The sequence below is a fragment of the Anticarsia gemmatalis genome, chromosome 14 (genome assembly GCF_050436995.1).
Source record: "Anticarsia gemmatalis isolate Benzon Research Colony breed Stoneville strain chromosome 14, ilAntGemm2 primary, whole genome shotgun sequence".
Classification (NCBI taxonomy): Eukaryota; Metazoa; Arthropoda; class Insecta; order Lepidoptera; family Erebidae; genus Anticarsia; species Anticarsia gemmatalis.
In genome coordinates this window covers 1339232-1360886 of record NC_134758.1, presented here as the reverse complement: position 1 = coordinate 1360886, position 21655 = coordinate 1339232, and the positions used below count along the sequence as shown (strand labels likewise).

At 33.1% G+C, this 21655-nt stretch overlaps 1 protein-coding gene across 1 annotated transcript in view; it reads left to right on the top strand.

The window, feature by feature from the left end:
- Ac76E (adenylate cyclase type 2 Ac76E) overlaps positions 1–21655 on the top strand; it is a 201706-nt gene that overhangs the window by 51812 nt on the left and 128239 nt on the right. The window contains exons 2-3 of the mRNA XM_076122538.1: positions 12829–12974; positions 20069–20287. Of these exons, the coding sequence (XP_075978653.1) occupies positions 12829–12974; positions 20069–20287 (365 nt within the window). The remainder of the gene's footprint in view (positions 1–12828; positions 12975–20068; positions 20288–21655) is intronic.

Here is a 21655-nt window from a genome sequence, read left to right as displayed (position 1 = left end):
TGTATCGGATGTCAATGTTTGTAAAGTTTATTCCCAAAAGGGAGAGTTTTTTTTGTCTTAATATAATAATGAAATGTGATGATTGCAACTTGTAAAATAAGGCGCTGTTTGTGACGTAATACATACTTTAGATGCCCACTATGTATCTACCATTTTGCAAGAGAGTTGTAGGCTTGTTTTCAGCTGTTAGCAGACTATTTGTGTTTGCGTTTTTTTTATAAATCAAATTGTCTCATTTACTCACATGACATAGAGTGTTATAAGACAAAACGAACAAATCAAGGATAGCTAGTCGTAACTACCGTCAGCAGTTTGCATGCATTTTATATTTTCGTTTTCAAAATATTTCCTGACTAATAGTAACTTTTCAACAGCAATTCAACGTGGACAAAGCCTCAGGTATAAGCTGATTACAAATATGTTACTTAATTACAGTAGAAACTCTTAAGTATTAAAAACTAGCAAGCTTGATATTAATTTACGTGGACGTGCGAGGGTACTTAAATGTAAAACACACACAACTTAACGAAGTTGCTCGTCGTTAAGCCTGAGGTCTGTAGTATCGCGGTGGCACAGTTTGTAGACTCAACTTATGCTACGATGCCTAGATTAAATACAGGTATAACATTTTCGGCGTCGCTAAAGATCCTATTAAAAATACTTAGGTTTATTTTTTATTTGGTGACATTTTTTTTAAGACTGATTAATTATGACTTTCTATAATTATTTTTATATTGTAAGCATTGTATCTTTGTAACTATTTTTATTGTCTGTCCGTACTGTAGTTTACATTTTATAGGAGCCTTAATTATTTGATTAATTAGTTGCCTTCTTAATAAGAATAAGTATTTTTTTAATTCTTAGTTTAATCTAACTGGTCTGTTTCTAAAGTAGAGGATATCTAGAGGTATAGTCTGTATACTTATCTTATACGTTTTTGTCTAATCCTATGGGATAAACTAAGAATAATAATTGTTTGTAAAACAGCTGCGTACTTACGTTTTTATTAGACTCAACCTTTTTCCATACAATTGCTAGTTTCACAATATCAAAGTAAATTTTTAACATAACCTAAAAATAAAACACAAATTATATCAATAAATAGTATTACACAACACCGTAAAAAACTTATTTTTACCGGAACAACAAAAATAAACAAGAAAATCACTAATAGCCCGGTTACAGCTCAATATATACAACGATCAGTCAATCTGTCTGTCTGTATATCAGACTCAATCGTTAACTGTGATGTATTAATAACAAAATGTTCAAAATTAGCTCTAAACTTGAGTAACTGTTCGTAACATTGGCTTGAATGAATAGTAACATGATTTATTAGTACTCAATATCAAGGTATGCTACATAAGACGTAATGAACCTTTTTTTTGAAATTACATAATATTATTGGTTATATAAAATAATGTCATAGACTATAAATGGTGTCATAGACTTTTAAAAATATCAACTGGGGAATGCAATTAGTGCTATTTTCTATAGTCGTACGTAGTTTATTGAAAAATAATAAGCCATCAAAAACATTCTGTAAAAACCTCAAGTCTCGCCGTAAAAAGTTGTGAGATCTATATAATACCAAGTCGATTAATCTATTTAGTCTCTACTTAAAGGACCTTCTGTCTTAAGTTATTACGTATGTTATTATCATGCCAATTTAAAAAAAATACCTTTAAAACAAATAGACCGACCTGGCCATCGCATGATTTGATTATTAGTATGTATCACACTACACAGCACGACGAGAAGTTAATGCTCCTGAAATGTTAATGGCGAATTTGTATTTTCTTGCGATGACCAAGTCGATCTATTTGTTATAAAGGTATTTTTTTTTTAAATTGGCATGATAATAACATACGTAATAACTTAAGACGGAAGGTCCTTTAAGTAGAGACTAAATAGATTAATCGACTTGGTATTATATAGATCTCACAACTTTTTACGGCGAGACTTGAGGTTTTTACAGAATGTTTTTGATGGCATCTCACTTCTTTTTGTAGAGCGAACATAAGTCCAATTCGTATGGAAAGACGTTTTTTTTTTCATAATTCAACATATTTTCCTATGGGAATGATGTTCAGTTTCATGGGCTAAACACCCTTACCCACCCTATACCCCCTTCCGTTATGCCTCATATAGTAGGTACCTATTTACACCTATTTATTTTATTTTCTACAGTAATAATTATTCATTAACTGCAAATGTAACCTTGTAATCTCATACATTTATATGGGATTACAAAGTTATTGTTGCAGTTGGTGTATTTAGAAAACTGGACCGAAATTAGAAAATATTACATTTTTCCCATGATAAAGACACTAAACCCTATTTGTATTCTTAATTTTAAGCTTCTAAGTCTGCTAGAAGTACCTTAGACTTTTGATGATCGGTGAGTCAGTGACTCAGTGAATCAGTGAGTGACAAAATTCAAAATTTTAACAAGTTGTCATTCTTAAACTACTGGTTCAAATTGACTGAAATTTTAAATATACCGTGTTTATACAATGACTGATTAGCTGCTGAAAATCCAGGCTTCTTGTTTTATCCACAACGAAATTATAGGGGTGTCAAAAATAGCCCGAATTGCTTCGAGAAAAGGATGTTACGGCCGTGCCGCTTTTTTTTGCTCGACTTGCGGGGGCACTTCCGTGCCCCCAGATAGATGGGTGTAAAGTTTACAAGACGAAGATCTGTTTTCTATACAAAATTCCTTAATAGTACATATCTATTCGATAGTAGTTCATCAACAGTGATAGACAAGCGCTTGGCCGGACCATCGAAAGCAAATCAAGCTCTGCTTTTTCGAATCGAATAGACTAGTTACAGCATTTTATAACATAACTAGCTGACCCGCGCAACTTCGCTTGCGTCACATAAGAGAGAATGGGTCAAAATTTTCTCCGTTTTTGTAACATTTTTTATTGCTACTCTGCTCCTTTTAGTCATAGCATGATGATATATAGCCTATAGCCTTCCTCGATAAATGGGCTATCTAACACTGAAAGAATTTTTCAAATCGGACCAGTAGTTCCTGAGATTAGCGCGTTCAAACAAACAAACAAACTCTTCAGCTTTATAATATTAGTATAGATGGAGGTTATGCAACTTTTGTCAGAAATTTCTGTTAACAGAATTTATAAAAAAAGTTGTTAATTGATTGATTAATCTGTTATCACTGAGCTTTATAGCTCATTATATCGACGCAAATGAAATTTAAAAGAAAATTCCATGAATCCATAGTGAATCAAAGCTTCACTCAATTAATTGCTAAATTTCATTGAAAACTGAACGAATACAAAATAAAATATTTATTTCGTTTACATTTTCGACAAGCGAAAGTCAACATGTATCCTTCCGAATTGTGTTCAATATTTACGGAACTTCTTTACTACTACCGTTATTTGTATTTACCCTGTCAGTAGGGGCTGAAAATCTTCGATTTACAAGATGCCAAAGGCTTGAGTAAATCTTGTTTGAATACGATATATCAGATTACTGGAGGCAAAGGGAAGTTTTGGATCGTAAAGTGGAATAAGGATGTAGTTTTTTAGCTTTGTAATTAGATAATGTAGGTAGGATGTGAAATCAAAGTATGTAGTGGGCACAATAATGTAAAACGCAGTTTAGAGCAGTGCGAGTGATTCTGATCTGACTTGGTTTTGTCAGTCACAGCCAAAAATAAAATAGACGTGCTACAAATAAACCTTAATGCGACAATAAAAAAACGGCAACATATATTTTTTTGCGAAATAGTTTTTTGTAGTTTAAATAAGGGTTATCAGATCCAACTTTTGAAATTTTAATAATAAAAACTAACTTTCGTCGTTATAAGAGATCAAATGAAATTCAAATCTAAGTAATCGTTGCACAAACTTTCGTGATTTCGGATCATTTATCAAAGAATATGGTTATATGGAATTTCGCTGCAGAATATCGCAGTCGTTTGTTTGATAAAAGACATAATTAAATAATAATAGAAGACAAATTACTTCGATTGCTATGGCTACGTTAAATGAATTTTAAAATACAGTCATGAACATTTTAAGTAACAATGTTTTTTAAGATATAATTTATTGTTTATGTTGAGCAGCCCTTGAGGCTTTTCCTGCTTCCATTCATAAAAAAGGCTGTAAAAATTACATAAAAATGTTGGAAATTTTGTATATAAGTAGTAAGTAGTAGTAGTAATACTGTTTTATAATACTTATAAAATATCTTACTAAGAACCTCTCCGACTTGGAGATTTAAAATGTAAGCTACATTACTAAAAACCAACAAACTATAAATACAAAATTAAATAAATTTATTGAATACCAAATGTTACATTTATAAAGCAGAGGAACTAAATACTAACATTAAATTTGTACTTAGGAATTATAATTATATTTGTACTTAGGAAGTACAAAAACAAATACTATGTGAGTATTACATACCTCTGTACAGAAGTCAATAACAATATTATCTACATCAAACGTATCACCAAAAACCTAGCAACAGTCTCAGAACAAACCACTCCATATGCTCTAGAGAAAGAAAATGGCATAATATCATAAGATAAAGTTGCTCGCTTGATATGTGCAAATAGGTTCCTTTGATGTAACACATTTTTTCCCTACAATGGCTTGAGAAATAAGGTACTTTGAGTTCATGAGAGTTTTTCCACTACATAAGACAATTCCTTTGCCTTGAAATTCGGTGTACTCGTGTTTGGTTAAGTGACATGTGTATGTATTATGTTTGGTAATATTGAAAATGTGATCTAGTAAATAATGGGATGGTGTGTTCCACTGCTGATCAAGTGAATTTGATTCACAAGTCTTCCAAATTGCTGCTGAGTTTTTGAAGTCTCTGTAAAATGCTTTCAGTGTTAGTCTTTATCAAGAGAAAATATGCAAAAAGTCACTGGAGTGTAAAATTTGTATTGAAAAGTAATAGTGGTGAGTTTTGCATCTAGTCTAATTTAATAAGGAATTACCGGTGTCCAAACCTGATTTATATCACTCACTAGCTGACCCGCGCAACTTCGCTTGCGTAATAATTTTCCCCGTTTTTGTAACATTTTTTACTGGTACTCTGCTCCTATTGGTCGTAGCGTAATGATATATGGCCTATAGCCTTCCTCAGTAAATGGGCTATCTAACAGTGAAATAATTTTTCAAATCGGACCAGTAGTTCCTGAGATTAGCGCGTTCAAACAAACAAACTAACAAACTCTTCAGCTTTATAATATTAATATAGATTAGTATAGATAATACTGAGTGTGTTGTATCAATACAAAATGTATGGTTATATAGTCATCGTTACTTTGAAAACTTACTACCAATTACACCACTCTTTTATCTGTCAGCAAAAATACACCCAATTTTAAATGGACCCACATTTTTATTTCAAACTTTTTAAAAGTCCACTGTCCAAAATGCGTTACAAGAATTAACCTAAAAATTGGGTTAATAGCTTTAATAGCCAATAATTACTCTCCTGACCCGAATACCTTTTATATGTTTGAGTAATAGCCCTAATCCGGCCAATTGAATAGCAATGGACTTTCTAAAACCGATTAAATGGGACCTATTAGAGGTCCCGAATACTTTGACAAAGAGGGAAGATATTGCGGCTTTTTGGGCTAATAATAATTAACATACTTCAGGCCTTCCGGGATTATGGGTCCCCTACTATGAGTTTCAGTGGCCGATTTGCCGTAGAAAAGATATCAAATACATTTTTTGATGAAAAATCTTTTTTTTTAGAAGTTATAGCCACAAAGCATACAAATCTAGATATTATCCGCAGCGGCGTACGTAACTACGTGACGTTGGCTTACCATTCACAACGCAACATCTTTCTAACATTAACAAAGTTCGTTATCAACGGTTTTAACGGTACAGCAGTGTACAAGGCAGACAGGCAGCATTAGTATTTAAACGAAGTATTAAGTGCTATTAGTCTACATTGATCAAATGGCTCCTAGTTACACGTCTATTACAACTAGCAAACAAAAATTGAGTACCACCATTATACTTATCCCCGAAATTCAGCTCTATCCTCACTATAGTTTCACAAACTACAGCAACTCATAGTAGGGGTTTCTTAGAAATATGTGTGGGAATACTTGTTTTAACTTATCAAGTGGATAGTTTGGCAAGTAGAGGGCAAGTTAGCAGTGTTGTCGCTAACTTTAAGTTATGAATGCAGTCGTTGAGGGTTTAAAGTTTAAGCGAGTGGGAAAATAGTTAGGTGTTTGTTGTTCACAGTTTGAGTGGCATGAGGAGATTTGTTTTGTTAATATATTATTATAGGTGTTGGTTTTCTCTGGGTGTCAGTTTGTTTTTAAATTTATTTTGCAAGCTTGATTTGACAATTTGCTTAATATGTCGTCTTTTTGTTAGTAAATTTAACATGTCGATACTTAAAGGTGTTTTTGAAAGACTTCTTGTGTTAAAATAACCGTCATTATCATAATGTAAGTTATTCAAGAAACCAAATTAAGAAATATTAGTAACACTACAGTATGAAAACATAACAAAAAATATCAATAAGTGTTTGAAGCCAATTTTCATCCATACAGATGTTCTACTGAGACAGTGAAAGGGTCTTATAGCACATTTTGTCCATTAAAAGTTCATTGAACTCTGCGATCCTATTTCTAGTCACCACTCGAAAACTTTTCTTTCCCAACGCTTGTTGGTTTTCCGTAATACATGGCACATAGCTACTTCAAGTTGCTAACTCTACTGTGTTACTTTACGATTACTTTTGTTCTAACGATTTCCTTGTTCCAGTTTTATTTCTCCGGAAAAGTAACTGACACTTCCATTAAAGGTTATTCACCTTTTTTAACAAGGTGTTTTTATTTAGTAGTAGATAAAAATCAGGTTCATTAGGTTAGTGCATTCTCGGATGATTAACTATCGAAGTAAAGGACCGCTCCGGCTTCGACATTTTACACAAAACTTTAACGAATAATACACTTAAATTGCTTTGGTTTCGCCACATTTATTGGTAAAAACCACATGAAAATCCATTCAGTTAATTTTGAGTTCACCGCGAAAAGACAGACAGAAAGTGCTGCAAGAGGATTTTGTATCTGCTTTTAGTGTTCGTGGTAGATGGTAAATTGCTTTAACAATTTTCAAAACTCGTAAAAAACTAACAAATTACTCTTAAAATTTTAGCCCAGTTAAAACCACAAACTGTTGTGTATCAGTATCTACGCAGGCTGGCGTTGACAGGTCTGATCTGATCGCTTGCTCTGCAAATCGAGCGTACATTTCAATTCAGTAGGATAACGCTGAATATGCACGTTCAATTTTGGGTGCCGATTTGGGAGTTTGATTGACGAAAACTTTGACACATTTTTATTTACATTTAGTTGTTATCTCTTACTGTATTTTTTTATTATATGGATACCAAAATCCGCCCGCGATTGCGTCTGCATGGACTTTCGTTTACTTGTTTGTTTAAGTCATAAATTTAACCCACTACTGTCCCACTGCTGGTCAAGGGTCTCCTCCCGTAATGACGCAAGGGTTAGGCATTGGGTCCGCCAAGCTGGCCAAGTGCGGGTTGGGGACTTTGCATGCCCTCATAAATTTACTAAACAAATTACGCATGCAACGTTTCCTCACTATGTTTTCCTTCACAGTTGGAGCATGTGAAAATTATTTCTAATACACAAATACCTTCGAAAAGTCATTGGTGTGTTGCCTCGGGTTCGAACCTGCGACTGGACCACTCGGCTATATAGTGTTATGTCATATCTAGTCTGTATCCTTCCTCAATAAATGGTCAATTTATTAAAAAAATATATTTTCAATACGAACCAGTAGTTTCTGAGATAAGCGCGTTCAAGCAAACAAACTAATTTCTACGCTTTTGATCAGTTTCGCTCTTTCGGTTAGCTTAACTAACACTTATACATAACCTGTGAAACTGGTATTCTTTTATTCAGTATTGTGAAATAAAAAATACAATAACCGTTATATATTAGGTACTTGTAAAAGTATAATTGCCTTCCGTATGCGTTACTCAAATATCAGTCAAACCCATGTGGTATCCAATTAACGTACTCTGGTCTCCGATATCAAATAAATGGGTTTAATTACGTTTAACGTTTCCGCCTGTGGTGTAACCAGACAACAATGGAGTCAACGGAAGCTTATTATTCAAATTAGGTGAATTACGAGACATTTGGTAAACCAGCAATTCAATTGCATAGCAAGAATGACGTAACCTAGAAGTTAAACAAAATATATTAAAAATGAATTTACAAACTTTGATTTCCAGTAATACAATGATAATTGAATACCATGCAATTTTGAAGGGGGAAAATGTGTATATTTAATGTGAGGTATGCCCGCTTCAATTTATTTTCGAATTGTGTCTATTCAGTATGCCAAACGAAAAATGAGATCTGTAAAAGACGAATAAACAAAAAATAATATTATCTACTTTCGTGTTTTTATGGTCCCCTTAATATTTTCTTCGCTTGCTATAATACAAGTACCCATAAATAACTAAAAATGCATATTCTTTGACCATCTAACGCCACCTTTGTATGAGAGAGTAGATTCTCTTTGTAAATAGTGTTCAGACGGCAAAGGTAACGTTGTATGTGAAACACGTCAACCTGTCCACACACGATGTTCAAGCGATAGCACCAACGGGTACTACACGTGTATTTTGTAGGGCTTTTGAAAGAATAACGCTTTGGTTGAAAACTGGGGTTTTATAATATAAACTAAAAACCGGCTAGAAAACTTTTAAAAGCTTTGGATAAACTGAAAAATAGTAGTATATACCTAACACAAATAATTTATTTTTATTTGATTTTATCCAACGCTGTACCGTAACTGCGATTACCAAATTATATTAGCATGTATTCCGACGAAAATTTACGAACTCGGGAATTGAAACCAAGTCCCAATGAACCTTTGTCGCATTACTTTGAACTCTCAATACAAGGAGAGACGCGTTTATATTATATTCTATTATTATATAAATGGATTTATAAATAAAAAAATCGACTCCCTTAAAAAATAAAACAAAAAACACAATAAAAGTTAAACCACATCCATTTGAGCTGTGGTTACAATTTTTCCGCAACATCGGTTACATGAGCTCCGACCAATTTTCTATTTGACCGCAGGCTTGACCAACTTCATTCTGTACTTCACATTTGAAGGATTTTCTCGGAAAAACGCTATATTCGTTCTTGTGCTCATTATTTTATAACTGAGGGCAAAAATTACGTCGTATATGTGTAGTATCGTACATATGTAATGTATATAATAATAGACGCCTTTTTAAATAGGTATAATAATGTGCTAACGTATTTATTTGTTTTGGTAATTATTTTTGTTGTCAACGGAGAAAGAAATTTGGATAGATGGCCACTTTATAAAATACTTAGTGCTTAGTTAGTTGACATTTGTGTCTTAAAATTAACTGTTACGTGTTCATATAGACCTTAATTTTATAATAAGATATAATTGAATATTTTTTATAAATAAAATACTACCTGAAAATCAGTCTTTTTAAAACTGTAGCTTTAAGGTGTTTCAAAACCAATCTTTCGTAATTATGTTTGTTGGCGTAAAGTCGGGTAATTTGGGATTGTTTGTTACTACAGCTGAAATAGGCGTAATTAGCTTAATTGTGGACTATAATAATTAGGGACACTTTTGACTCGGTAATTTAAAAGAGAATTCAAGAAAACCTTTTAACGTTTACTTGTTATAACAATATATGTATAACTTATGAAGAAATAAGTAATTTGAACGTGGCTTAAAGTAAAATTACGTTTCAAAATTTGCCAAAAAGTGTTTATTGATTGTAACCCTAAAAACATTTGTAAGATTGTCTTTCGATGCTCGTTTACGTTTTCCAATCTAAGATTGTAGTGAAATTATAAGGTAATAATAAGCATTATTAAAATAAACATCGTTATTTTATAAAACAAACGTAAAAAAGCTTACAGCAAAGTTTTTTTTTCATGTAAAAACGTTCCAAAGTCAATAAATCAATCGCAAATATTGTTAAAATGTCCTACACTCTTCGTTTATCGAAAAGTAATTGCCTTTTCTTTAAGCACATTAGTCATTTTGACAAATGATTAAACAGACAACGAAATTATACGTATTTCTCTTGTTTAAGTAATGGAATATTTTTTCAGTAAAAGGCGGATTAGCTAAAGTGTTTTATTTAAATGTCTCTCTTTATAACTATGATGGTTTTTGTTAATAAACATTTATTTCATTTTTTGAGTGTAAAACGGTCGTAATTTTTATGTATACGGAATATTTATTTTGAAGAATTGTAGTAATTATTTAAGGTTAGCTTTAATTGTAGAGAAGCTAGTCCAATTTATCCAAGGTAGATTTTAAAATATATATAAAATTAATATTACACAGTAACATACCAGTTCTTTAAAATATGATCAATGCGACAATGTTTTCATTTGTATTAAGCGAGAAATGTTCGGTCCGAAGAAGAAATCCAACGTTTATACAAAAGGTTAATCAACAGTTTTTCTAACTAAGGGTACCTGCTAGGACTTTCCGTAGAAGTAAGTAAGGAAATGTCTATCTATGCATTTATACAAAAAAATTGTGCTTGGGTATTATTTATTACGCAAAATAACATACGTCTGCTGGTTTCTCAAGAGCCGTCAAGGAGTAAATTTTCTGACCCATTTCAAAATTTGACATACACATTTTCCTCTTTTATGTTATTTACATACTTTTGGTAAAAAAAAGCTTCAGTTCGTAAAATCAAATGGGTTCAAAAGGGTGTTCCATTTTCACTAGTCACGTAAGAAAGCCTCGTCTTATCACTTCTTACTTATAAGAAAAAAGGATATAGGTAACCAAGGTAAGTGCAAAAGTGTACTGATTTATACAAAATTTTAATTTCTCTAAGGTGTAAATCATTATGATCATTTTTATTTTGTTTACTAGTGATTCATTGCGTCTTTACTGTAAAGAAAACTACAATTCAATTGGTACCTACTGAATTTAACATCATGACAAGCAATGTTATAAGATGAATCTAGCTATTGTATACATTTTATACATTTGCTATTGTAGCTTTTTAGCTATTGTATACATTTTGGGCAGTAAAACCAATAACTAAAAATACACAAATAAATTGTATATTATATGTACCAGATCAACAATTTTTTTTTGTTTGCTTGAAAAATCGAATATGAAGCTTAACATCAAGTTATCATGACCACCCGACTAACAAAGCGGTGTTTATTTCAATACAAAAAGCAATCAGTCAGTATAGTACTAACAATAATCCATCAGAATAAAAAATAAAGCCTTTATGTTCGTGAAGATGTTTCAACTCAAACATATCATTTTAAAAGACTTCCTTTGTGAATAAAAATGTATTTTAAATTCCGCATTAAGTTGAAACTTACTGGTCTAGCGTTATTACGCTTCTTTATTCTTTATTTAGCAGATAAGGCTCGTGTGCTTTTAAGAGTACGTTCTGTAGATATTGAGTGTCTGGTATAAATGGTATTCTTTACGCTTGTTAAAAAAGTATTTGTCAACCAATTGCGCTGCCATCTATTCGATTTAGCAGTGTGTGATGATTGGTACCTGACTAAGTTAACGAATATTTTTTTTTTAAATTAAAAACTGAAACAATATGTTGAATCTCAACGTGAATACGTATGACGTCTATGCCAGTAATTCTATAGCAAGAATCATATTTGATGTCTTACAAAAACATGTAGTAGCCTATGTTTATTAGAAATATGAACAGCAAAAGAACAAAATCTTCTCTTGTATAGTTAACTTACGAATGTATAAACCTATAGTTAAAACTTAGTACAAATATCTTTCACTAATTCAATACACACCGTGTTCCGGAACAGATGCTGTTCCTATATTGAAATCTTGATATCGCAAGGCAAGCAGTACCGAATAAGCATAAGTACCTTAAATTGGTACACCATGCCCGTACGAAATTGTGAAAAAATAGGTTCTCCTTCTTGTGTTATTTTGTTATGCATGCAAAGTTATAGTTACTTCCATTTAATACATACCTACCTAGAATAAAAACCCTACTCTGCTTTATACGATGTTATAGAAATAAAACTTGTTAGTATATTATATTGTTAGAAACTTTTAAAACACCACTTTATTTTTGTTTAGCAGCTGTGCCTCATATAAAGCTTTGAAGTGGAGTACATTACTTATATTTTAAGCAAATGTGTGAATAATATTTTTTAGAGACAGTATCGGATAATGGTATTTAAAAAAATATGTTACGTGCACGTGTGTATTCACGTTTGAATGAAAATGAAACTACTGTTATAAATTAAAAATTAAAGGTACCTGGATCAAATATGGTCAGCTAAAAATATGGCCTCATACCATTGTTCCAAGCCTCATGCATGTTTCACTTTTACTGGTTACTATAGTTACTAGCAGGCCGCTGGAAGAGTTAACAGGTACGCTGTTCGGATACATGTGACAATAACGACAATTTAAGAACGCTTTACAATATTCCGTGCTTAGACTAATTAATTTACGTTTTTGTTTCGTAAGCACCACATAATTTTAATATCTTATTAATTTCAACACAGACATGATGATTTTAATGTGAACCTTCGAGATAAGCGTGAAGATTTAACAGGGTTGCTAAAGAGGTTACTTGCAGGCTGGTAATCTTAAAAAATCTCAGCATTCTGAAATTTTACCAAACTCTTTTAGATCAAATTGCGTTTTAGCGCACTTATCATATTGATTTCTAATAATACTAACAATGAGCATAAATTAATATTTGATTTTCTTTTGTCCACAGAGGAAGAAGGCACAGAACTGGAGCTAGAGGCTCTATACAGAAGATACTGCGTGAGACTCAAACACGCACTCTTCGTGTCCGCACTCTGTGTCACTCTACTGTGCAGTATAATACTGCTATGTGCTGTCTGCATATTGCACTCACATGTAAGTTGAACAAATCGTAGCTTTAGTTACGCCGTAGCAAAACTTGGTGTAGTCGTGCTACGCAAGCTAGTGCTACGTGCTACGTAGATGTGTTACGAAAGTTGTCGAACTCGTGAATTCTTGCTAATTATATTATCGGATGAAAGCAAAATCCATTAATTGATATTTTAAAATAATTTATTGAGTCGTAAATTAGTGGTATTTTTTTACATTTAACATTTAAACATTGAGATTGAAAGTTTTAAAGTTCTTTTTTAAGGCAATTCCAACATAAAATCTGTCCCAAATTAAAGTTCCTATAACACAAAAAGAGACTCGAAAAGTATAAATAACTCAACAGTAAAACCTTACCTTTTTACTATTATTTCCTCTTCACAATCTCGAACACTGCCTCCAACTATAGTCACAATCGTGGCCTAACGTGATTACGGTGATAAATGCAGGAGGCACAAGCCTTAATTAATCCAATCGCGGAGGCTCCCTATTCTACTCGGATTCATTATAGGGCTCTAAACACGCCTGCGGGTGATTCCAATACGAGAAAGTGGAGTACCAGAGATGAAGTAAAGCTCGAGGTTTATTTACGCTGAATGTACTTGATGTTTATTGCTTGATTTCTTGGTCGTTATATACTTATATAGGAATTTAAACTGAATGTGCGCATACAAAGATTTTATTTTTCAAGAATTTGTTTTTAGTTAGACAGCCCCCGTATCGTAATGGTTTAGGTTGCCACGTCTACCTTGACGTCAGGAGATCGTGGCCCGTGGGTTTGAATCCCACATGGAACATTGTTTGTTTGTAAAAGTCCCCGCGACACTAGAGCTATTCTTAGTGCTTATTCTTGGCTGAATGGCATTTGTGTGTAAATTAATTTTTAGTTTTTTAATATTCAGTAATAACTTATAATGTGTTTTTCCTAGTACTCATTTTTATATTGCAAGAAGAGTAGATAAACATGTATATTGGATAAAAACCTAGATCAAACAAATTTAAAGATTACCGAAAAAAAAAATACAATTAAGTAACCTAATAAAAAAATCTTCAGAACTTGATAAATTCACTTACATTTTGCAAAGAAATTCCAGAGCATAATTTCATCTTTATTTAAATAACTTTGTGATACATTACTCGCGTAAAAGAAACTCTGGCTTTAAATATTTAACGTGATTTCGTCATATCCTTGAATAGAATTTGTGAAGGCTCTCATTGTGATGTAAAATTGTTTACATACATTACATAGTTTGATCTCGTAGGTGTAGATTGAAGGCTTTGTTCTTAGACTTCAAAAGGAAATAACGTGATTATGAGAAATAGTGAAGATATGAATATGTAGGTTGGAATTTAAGACGAATATTTAATGTTTTGATTAAATACGACAAAATATTCTTACAAATAGATCTACTACCTAAGTGTTGATACTCACGACTTGGTTTCGTTGAAAAATGTTTAATGGTGGTCAGAATACTACTGGCAGACAAAAGAGTAGACCTGTATATAATTGTATTTAGGTTTCTAACTTTCCATACTTCAACTATACCGTTCACTTGATACTGTAGAAGTTGATCATAGCTTCTTTACCGCACAGTTTCATATGTACAATCGAAAAAAGAAATAGAAATAAAAATCTCAGTTAACTAGGTAGTGGAGGTTCGATAGGCAGCAGCTCAACGTAAAATATTGGTATCCACCTGCATCCGGTGAGACTGGAAGCCGACTTCAAGTAATTAGAAGAAAGGCTAAGCTGATATATTCATAAAAACATTGATGTATTGTCTTAGCATTTGAGCATATAATATTAAATAAAATATAGATAAATAAAATTCTAATAAGTATGCGTGGTTCTAGAAGAGATACCTAATAGTCCATTCTTACCACTCCGCCATATATTATGTAAGATTATTAATGAAGTTTCTTAGTAATCCACCCATCTAATTAAACGTGGGCAGCAAGTGGGAGTCTTTGAACTCATTACTTTAATACTTAGAGTTCCGGAAATTCACTCACTGGTTAAATTGAAAATGGTTTCCAGTTAGAATTTTCCAGTGATTCAGTAACGGAAAACTATTTAATACTTTCTACATATGTAACGATATAAACATTGAATAAGTTCAAAAAGCATCCTATAAATGCCAAGCTCGTAGATGAAAGAAGTGATTATTATTTATTCAAACTTAATGCAATTCAATAATACCTACTTAGGCTTATGCATCAGGAACACATATTATAAAAAACTATTTTAGTTTCGTTAGTTAGTAAATCAAAGTGGTTAAGAGCTAAGGGCGTTAAATGAAATCTGGAACATAATTTACTTCTTACAGAATTTGCTGTTAGTTTCCAATCACTGTATAATTTTTAATAACACATATTGTATTTATTAAGAACTCTCAAGTCTTAATAACGTTATAATTCTATAGATTAAATTCTGTATTCAAGTGACAGTTTTGGCAAGATAACTTGACAGTAATCTCCTTGAATGTCTTTACGATAAGTCCATGTCTTTCAACACAAAGTATAATGGAACTTACAACTTAGGTATTGACTGAGACTTAGGCTTTTACTGATGTTTAATGTGTTAACGACTTCAAATTATGCCGTGATAACGAATAAAAAAATACATTAAAAGCCCTGAGATTCATAGAGATTTTTACGCAAAAAGACAGTGTGTTTGTTGTCTAAAAAAACAAATGCTTTAATGTTCCTTATTTTTTCAACTTTTCGTATGTTTAGCCGGTAGATTTTACACTACAGGTTTCGCTAATAAGACATTAAAGCCTCGTTTTTTCCATTTGTGAATAAATATCAGTTTATCAGGACTATTTTTGACAGCTATTTTCACATTTGTTGTCATTTTATCTACTGGATAGTCTATTCGTGAAATTAGCTCTTACTTATAAACGTGGCCTTACCGCCCACATAGCTAACAAACCGAAAGGCGAACATGTTCCAAGATGGCCACCGAGATTTAATCTAACCCACAATTGAGTTACATACGAGAGGGCCGGCTAATGCAATCCCTTCTGCATACATTACGCTGGCCTCTAATTATAGACCTATATGGAACCACTTGGAGGAAGTGGTTTAGCCCACAGTAATTATATAAAAGCACTAGCTTGGAGGCTATTTAAGGCTTTTTAAAGGTCGAATGTAAGTTATAAAGGCTTGAGTAGAAAGGTTTTATGTGTGAACTGTGAACATGTCAGATGTTTATAAAAAGTTTAAGCATTGGCGCACGTCATTTTGGTGAAAGAAACACCGATGCCACGTAGTATTTTATCATCATTGGCCTGTATTCATCTATGGCAAATGATTGAGGTGCCGTTAGTTTGAATAAGTGCACTTCGTTTGTGGCTATAAAAGCCTACGCCTATTTCCGTAATACTTTAAACAAATATTTAGTTAGACAGTTCCAGTGTTTTTCAGGGTTATTACTGATTATATTATTATCTGTAGTTCCCTTGAGATGGGACACTAATTTTTAATGAGAGCATTATCAAACTCGAACTCTGACTACAGATCATTTTCAAACCGTTGAAGATGTTGCTGGTCCTTCCAAAAAACCTGGAACTTTAATTTCCAATGGCTCTATGTTATTTACTTTTTTTACTACTTCTACTTTATTTTCTAAAGATCTCTCCCATTTTTATAGAAATAAAAACTAAGTAGAAACACTTTATCATTAAAAATTACTTCTCATAATGATCGTGTTTCAAGTAATGCCCTCGAGATAATGATTGTATTAATTGGATTATAGTAGATACTCTTCATTTATTATTCATTCATTTTAATTATGAATGGGAACTCCACATTTACGATTCTCAAAATAGATTGAAGTTATTCAATTGTCCAGTGGCAAGAGAGTTTGGATCTGGTAGTTATGAAAGATCACACGTTTGATTCCTGGATTGAACAAATTGATGATCCGAAAACTTGCGGTATTCTGTAATATTTAGAAAGATTCATGATTTTATCTTTGTTTCTCAAGTTGGATAAAATATTCTCGTGTTTATTATACCTGTAAATTTTCAGCATCAAATCAATGTCAATCAATACAGGACGGTCGAAATAAAGTAATATCATTTTGTGTTTCTGTTAACTGCCCATCCAGAAATAAAACTTTTCTATATACGATGTTTACTTTTGGACCCAGACTGCAAAATATTGAGGGAAATAGCTATGATAATGCGTCCGGTGACCCGTATTGTTAGAACGACCCCAATGGAGAATGGGCACTCCTGGGCGGTCGGCGGCCATTAATGAAAGTAGTGTCAAATTAAAGTAATGATAACTAGGAACAACTTTTACTAAGAACGTTTCGCTGCAATCCTTTCAGGAAACAATATATTGACATGTAAATATAATGGAATTTCATAGAACAAATACAATTATTTCGTGTCTGTAATGCATTTAATGTTGTGTAATAACGTTACATCTTCTTATAACGATTGCAATGCCATCAAAATGAACAATAATCGTAACTCGTATCTATCTATCATATGGTTCACCTAGTTTCAAAGTTGTTCAAGCCGCCTGAATGTTATCTTAGTTGACAACAACCGGGACCGACTTTTTACGCGCCCTCGGAAGCACGGAGAAGCTCAGTTCAAATACCACAATGCGGTCACCCATCTATAGAATGACCGCGCCAACGGTTGCTTAACCAACAGATCGTTTACCGACCACTGAGCGCAACTGGCTATGAACGCCTCGTTTTTAAGCTGAGCATTCAAGACAGATAAGTCGTCTCAGTGAATATATTATAGAAGAGCAAGATGTTTACTTGTTACGATATTTATATATTTACATGTTATGATTGTTCGAATATTAATAATGTCTACATTTGTATGCAATAATATAAATAGTACTTTTTATTTAATCTCCGAATATAAGTCAAAAATATGTTTTATACTATTAAAAGTGCTCAAAAACAAAAATGTATTTTGTGCGTCATATAAGTGCGTCGCGGCAATAAGACATCTACACGGTAATTATAGGACTAAACTACATTAAAAAAACAAAAAATCAAGTTTGGCTGCGGATCGCCCAGGCTCCATACTATTTTGCCCATTCTCCTTTGGGAGGTCTAATGAACTGTCTCGTGACTATATGTCTTTTTTTTCGGACGGACGTATATTTGCTACAAAGATGGGTCGTAAATATGTATAATCGAGTTAATTTTAAATGCTCAGTATGATGATAATGACACATGACATATAAGTATCATATTTTAAAAACCTTTACACATAATACACGTATGGCATATGGTAAAGTTATAACCACTGGAAGTATCTACAGTGGTAGTGTAAAACGTGTTTTTTGTTTGGATACGAAAAAGTTTTGTGATCCGTCTACTGGACTTTTGTCGTATTTTTACTTAGCTCTATGCTAGTATAGATGTGTACGAGTAAAAACTAACGTGATATTTTAATTAAACGACTATTACTACCGAAACAATATACCTTTGTCAACCCCTTTAAAGCACTAGGTGAGTATTAATACTCCGAACTCGTCGTAACCACACCATTATATCGAATTTCCAGAGACATGAATGTGGACACTTGAAACAGATTCAAATAGATACGATTCTAAAATAGATTTGGTCTGAAACCCAATAGAATTGTTCAAAATTCCGTGAACAATATTCTCTATGAATTGTGCAGATCCTACTAACGTACAAATACTTGTATATTATGCAAAAAATTGTGAGAATTGATAGATATTATTTGTTACTCTTCTACCCACAAAACTACTTAATCCATTTTTACAACAGTTTTCCTTTCTTACCCCGGAAAATGTTTTAACAGAGTGGATAAAGCATGAGGAAGTTGCAGGTTTGCAAAAGCTAGTTAAAAATATAAACTGTATAATTTTTCCTCCTGTTTTTATCTTGTGAGGTAACTAAGCGTCTCTTATTTTAATTTCACGTTCAACGCAGCCTGCGTAAAATGTTCCTGTTCCTCTAGAGTTCTCTTTGTTGGTAAATAAAAGAGAACTGAAAATAAAAGTTAGCTTTACTGCTTCTTCCGCAAGCGTTAAGCTTTATCCTTCGTCTGTATCTACAGATTTTTCGTGATAATGTGTAACAATACCTTATTTTATTTCTTATCATCTACATTCTTTTTCAGTTTTCTTATTTAAAAAAAAAAAAAGTTTTTAACTATATTGTTCCTCAGTTAGTTAGTCCTAGAACACTAAAAATTATATTTTTCCAGCAAGGCCGACGGTTCCCGATAATCATTTTCTTTTTAACACTTTTGCAAATTTTTACATGAGGTTTTCTGAAATAATTTATTATGCATGTAATCCAAAATAAATCAGTTTTAAAGTAATAAAATAGTATGCAGCTAAATCTTTTACAGCAACAAAGTACAGAATGCAACTTAATCCAGGTTTCAACAAAACATACGTCAACAAAAACTGACATCAAATGAAATTACACTACACTACTGACGCTACTATAGGGCCAGTGAGGGATATACGACGGCTATTCGGTTTTCCTATTAGTTTCCTGTATCCGGGCAAATATTGCCTATCTGGCGGATACTCAATTTCGTCCTTTGAATTTCACCCTATCTGTGGTACAATAGTGTGTGTTTACTTGTATCTGGACTAGCTTTAACCAGTGGCTTTGTCCGTGTGAAATTCTAAATGGAAGCAAAGTAAAGGCACTTGGGAATTTAGCTTTACAATTTATAGCCTATGAAGGAATTTTCAAACATAACTTTTTTTTAACTATTTACCATACCAGTGTTGCCAAATCCATGATAGTCAAACGAAGGTGCTATGAACCCCTTTATTAGTGGATTCGATTCCTACAAGAAACATCATTTGTGCGATTCATAAATAGTTATTTTGGGTCTGTTTGTACTTTGTGTCCGTTGTTTGTATGTTTCTAACAGTTCCCGCAACACAAGTGTAAAACTATAAATGCGGGAGCTGTCTCTTTTTATTTTTGTGTATTGAACAAATATAATATGTAATATTTACTGTTATGATCTATAATGTCTTTTAACTTCAGAAAGCAAACCATTATACTGCTTAAAAAATAATGTAACTCATACAACGTTTTTTAATAACCTTTGCACTTGTTACAGGAACTCGGCACTCAAACAGAAGCGATCTCATCCCTCTCCGTGATAACGTTCGTGTTATCAATAGTGTTATGCCTCGCACTATTGCCCGCTGCGCCGGAGTGGGAAGCCTTGGCTTTAGCAGGCTCATTACTAGTGACTCTGAGTCTGGGAGCCGGGACACTGCTGGCAACGCATCATGCGAGACATCACGCACCGCTGCCGCTGTTTGCACTTATATTGGTAAGTCTTCTTCTTCTTATCGTATGGTTAGTGGTCAACCTAGTGTCAAAGTTGTTTAAGCCGCCCGAAAGCCTTTGACGTGGCTTAACGACTGTTATCTTAATTGACAACTACCAGGACCGGCTTTTTACGTGCCCTCCGAAGCACGGCGACGCCCAGTTCAAATACCACTATGCGGTCACCCATCTATGGAATGACCGCGCCAAGGATTGCTTAACTCACATATCGTTTACCGATCACCGATCGGTAAACGATATGTGAGCTCACCGGAGCGCAACTGGCTATGGGCGCCTCCCCTACTTATTGGTAAGTAATTTTGTTTTGAACTAAATGATACGTTGTAAAGTAATTGCAATTATTTTGAAAGGTTAAGTAACTGTTCTCGTAATTTATACAAGATATAAATTTATAATCGGTACAAGCAAATGGTAAGTATTTTCGCGAGTCCAAGTAAATTGTTTTCAATATTATTAATCCAATTTCTACAAGCGTTATCAGTTTTTAGCGGATTATTAATTTTATTTATTCCTAGTTTTACATAGAAACACTAAAAAATGTTCGCTTTCGACTATATTATTTGTATCACACGGCTATGGCACCGTAGACTGAATTAAAAATATAAGCCCCTATTTTAAAACTCCCTTTCAAAATGTTAGCACGTCAACAAAATTTTCCGAACAATTTTCTTTCAAAGCTTGCCATCTTCTATCGCCATAACAATTTATATCAAAGTAACATTAACGCTACCTGACTTACCCCTTGCCATAAAGTGGCTGCGGCCATCAAACTTTATTATTTGTGAGCCTTTAAACTTTCTAGAGAGGGAACCTTTCATTTTTAACCGACTTTTTAAAAGAGAGGAGGCTCTCAATTCGTCTGTTTATTTGTTACCGTGTCTTTTTTGTAGGAAGACGGAAAAAAATGTTTTTTTTTCTATTAAGTTGGTACTTCTCACATATGTTTAATTATGATGATCCTCTACTTATAAAAAAATGAGTTAATATTCTTAATATTGCGTAGTTTAGTATATTAGACATTGAAGATGGTGTTGCCATATCTAACTGAATTTGGGGTTTTATTAGATGAAAAACTACAGATAGGCTTCAGCCTCGACAAAATTGTTGGACAACTCACACACGGTCATTTGATTCCAAACTAAGCAGAGCTTGTACTATGGTAACCAAATAACTGATAAACATACTTATATACTTCTAAATACATACTGATATAGATAAATTGACAACCAGGCTCAGAACAAATACTCGTGCTCATCACACAAGATTTGTCCCGGGTAGGATTCGAACCCACCACACGCGGCACTACGGTTGTTGCGGCGATTAGACCGCAAAATTGGTTAACAAAAGTGCA